A 3,285-nucleotide genomic window follows, 5' to 3' on the forward strand; every position below is an offset into this window, starting at 1 on the left:
TTAATTAAGACACTTAATTCTTTTTTTTTTTCTGTTGAGTTGGGGTCTTACTCTGTGGCCAAGGCTGGAGTGCAGTGGCATGGTCACGGCTGTCATAATGTCAACCAGCTGGACCCAGGTGATCCTTCTGCCTCAGCCTTCTGATGAGCCACAGGGACTACAGGTGGATGCCCAGCTAATTTTTTTGACTTATTGTAGAAACAAAGTCTGACCATATTCCCCAGGCTGGTCCAGAAATCCTAGGCTGAGGCAATCCTTTCCCCTCAGCCTCCCAAAGTGCTGAGATGACAGGCACTAGCCACTGTGCACAGCCAGAAACTTCATTCTTCATGGTTTTCAGTAACTAAAAGTGGCATCTGAGGCTAAAAGTGAAAATCCATATTTTGAGCTCATTGTTGAATTGTGTACAGTGAACAGAGAAGGAAGCCTTGCCTTTGCGTTTCCAAACAGCCTGTAGAAAGGCAAGAAGCAAGTGGGGCCTTTTCAGAGACTGGGGCTGAAGTAGCTTTGTCCTGAGGCCCTGAGTATCTGGCCAGTTAGCCTGGATTCCTGATCTACGCACAGCCTGTGCAGAAGAGAGTGTTCCTTTGAGCTAGCCTTCATCCTTTACCCAGCAAGAGCCCACAAAAAGCATTTCTCAGAGCTGTCTGCACAGCCCGATTCCTTAGGCTATAAATAATAGGGTTAAGGACAGGTGTCACCACAGTATAGGTGACAGCAATAAGCTGATCCCGCTCAAGGGAGTAGCTGGCTTTGGGTCTTAAGTACATGAAGGAGGCACAGCCATAGTGAATAACGACCACGGTGAGGTGTGAAGCACAGGTGGAGAAGGCCTTCTTGCGCCCCTCAGCAGAGGAGATCCTCAGGATTGCTGCCAGGATGTAGGCATAGGAGATGGTAATGATGAAAAAGGAGACCAGGAGGACCAGCAGACTGAGGATGAGAATTCCCAGCTCACTGAGGTCTGTATCCCCACAGGCTAGGTTCAGCACTGGTGGGGTGTCACAAAAAAAGTGTTGAATTTCATGGGAGCTGCAGAAAGAGAGGCGGAAAATAACTAGCGTCATTCCCAGCCCAAAGAGGTATCCACTCAAGAAGGAGATACCAACCAGTTGGGAACAGAGGGTAGGATTCAGGCGACTTGCATAGTGCAGTGGGGTACAGATGGCCACATACCTGTCAAAGCCCATTACAGACAGAAGGAAACAGTTGGCACAGGCCCATGAACCAGAAAAGAACATCTGGGCAGCACAGCCCATGTAAGAGATAGTCTGAACCCCCAGAGCCAGGCCAGAGAGCATCCTGGGGATGATGCCCAAAGTGTAGCAGGTTTCTGAGAAAGATAGACAAGAAAGGAAGAGGTACATGGGGGTGTGCAGATGGCTATCCAGCCTGATGATGACAATAATAAAGACATTGCTGGTCAGGGTGACAAGATACAGACAGAGGAACAAAGCAAAGAGCAGGAGTTGCAGCTCTCCAAAACTGGTGAAGCCCAGGAAGACAAAACCTCTCCAGCAGGTCACATTGACCTGCCCCATTCTGAGTGACATGTCTGTTAGATTTGCTGATTTCTTCCACCTTGCCAGAAAATGCTTGGCTTCTTTAAAAGTCTGGATGAGAGGGATTTGTCTTGTGCCTGTTGTAACTTGAAAAAGAAATTCTGATTTAGACTGCAGTTAAACTTCTGAAGGGTATTCATCACAGTAGACACAAATGCATGGCTCCATTTTCACATGCATGCATGTGCATATACACTTATACAGTGCTCACACACATTCACATGCACACACTTTCACACAAACGTTACTCTGTATATGAGCACATAATTATGCACATGTTATACATTCAAAACCATCCATTGCACATTTGCTATCAATAACCATATGCACAGATATATCAGGCATGTACATACACTACAAACACATATGTATTCAAATAGCACACAAGTTTGTAGATACATACACTACATATATGTTCATACTGACTTTGTACATACACTGCCACATAAGACTACACATATGGACACATAGATCTTGCCTATTAGAATTTTGAGTTAAGGTAGAGGGGCTTGACAGATATTATTTTATAGATCAGGTAACAAAGGCCAGGAGAGGTGAAATGACTTTTTTGAAGTCACACAGAACCAGGACCAGAGAACAAATGTGGTAAGTCCTAGTTTAACTTGATTTTCACCATATAATGATGACTCTCTTCCAAGTCATTTTACTCTTTCCAAATTCCTTGGGCTGAGTAGGGCAGGCTCCTTTTACACATGAGTCTATGCTGAACACCAAAGGAATCATCATCATCAGGGCTCAGGGCAGGTTTTGCAGCAGGTATCCCTCAGCTCGAAGTTCAACCAGCAGGCTGCTGCCTCCCAAAAACTCTGCTCTGAACCAAAGCATAAGAGAAATACAGCATGGGAGAATTCTCCCCTCAACCCAAAGAAGCTTGCAGTGAGAATAAGTCCTGTTTTTCCATACCCATGCACTAGACTGCATCCCAGCTGGCTAGCCTGCAGAAGAAACACCTACAGTGCATCTCAGAATCTCCTTTTCTGAGCAGAATTATGTCCCCCAGTGATACCAAGAAACCTCCTTTCACATTCCTAGCCCCAAGTGGTGAATCATCTGCTTCCATCCAAATAGCTTCTCTCTCTCTGAGGATTCCACAGTCCCAATGGGTGCTGTTTCAAGAAGCATATCTAATTGCTCTTCTTGTCATTAGTTGAGAATATCCTTTGAGAGAAAACAGAACAAAGAATGTGAGTAAAGTGATGCTGGGATCGTGACTTAAACAATAAGTATACTATTATGTTCTAAATTAATTTTCACATGGCAAATCTCTTCTAAAACTTCAAATAACCTTGTGAGATAGTGTTAATAGTTACATTTTACAGAAGAGGAAAATGAGCCTGATAGACTTGAAGTGACCTGTCCAAGATTACAGAACTCAGGATGTATGCTTTTAAATGAGTACAATAAGTTGTATAACTTAAAATTAACCCAGGAATTCACCTTTTCCTTACTGTTGCCTCAAGAACTTGATGTGACTATATCACATATGTGCCTGGTTTCAAAGACATTCTACAGAATACCCTGACTCTCTCAAGGTCAGTTTTTTTCTATATTCTTACTTATCTACTATACTTTTTCCAGGCAAATCTTACTGACAAGCTTCTGCAAAGCAAAAGAAACCATCAAGAGAGCAGGGAGACAGCCCACAGAATGGGAAAAAATATTTGCCAACTGTATATCTGACAAAGGCCTAACATCTAGGAGA

General features: G+C 43.7%; 1 protein-coding gene across 1 annotated transcript; it reads right to left on the minus strand.

Moving 5' to 3' along the window:
• Nucleotides 1–599: 599 nt before the first annotated feature.
• LOC103254546 (olfactory receptor 10Z1-like) lies at nt 600–1,541 on the minus strand. Its single transcript, XM_008052616.1, has one exon. The coding sequence runs from the start codon at nt 1,539–1,541 to the stop codon at nt 600–602; it is 942 nt and encodes a 313-aa protein (XP_008050807.1).
• Between the last annotated feature and the right edge of the window lie 1,744 nt (nt 1,542–3,285).

The sequence above is a fragment of the Carlito syrichta genome, unplaced genomic scaffold (genome assembly GCF_000164805.1).
Source record: "Carlito syrichta isolate Samal-C Ts95f unplaced genomic scaffold, Tarsius_syrichta-2.0.1 Scaffold284200, whole genome shotgun sequence".
NCBI classification, from domain to species: domain Eukaryota; kingdom Metazoa; phylum Chordata; class Mammalia; order Primates; family Tarsiidae; genus Carlito; species Carlito syrichta.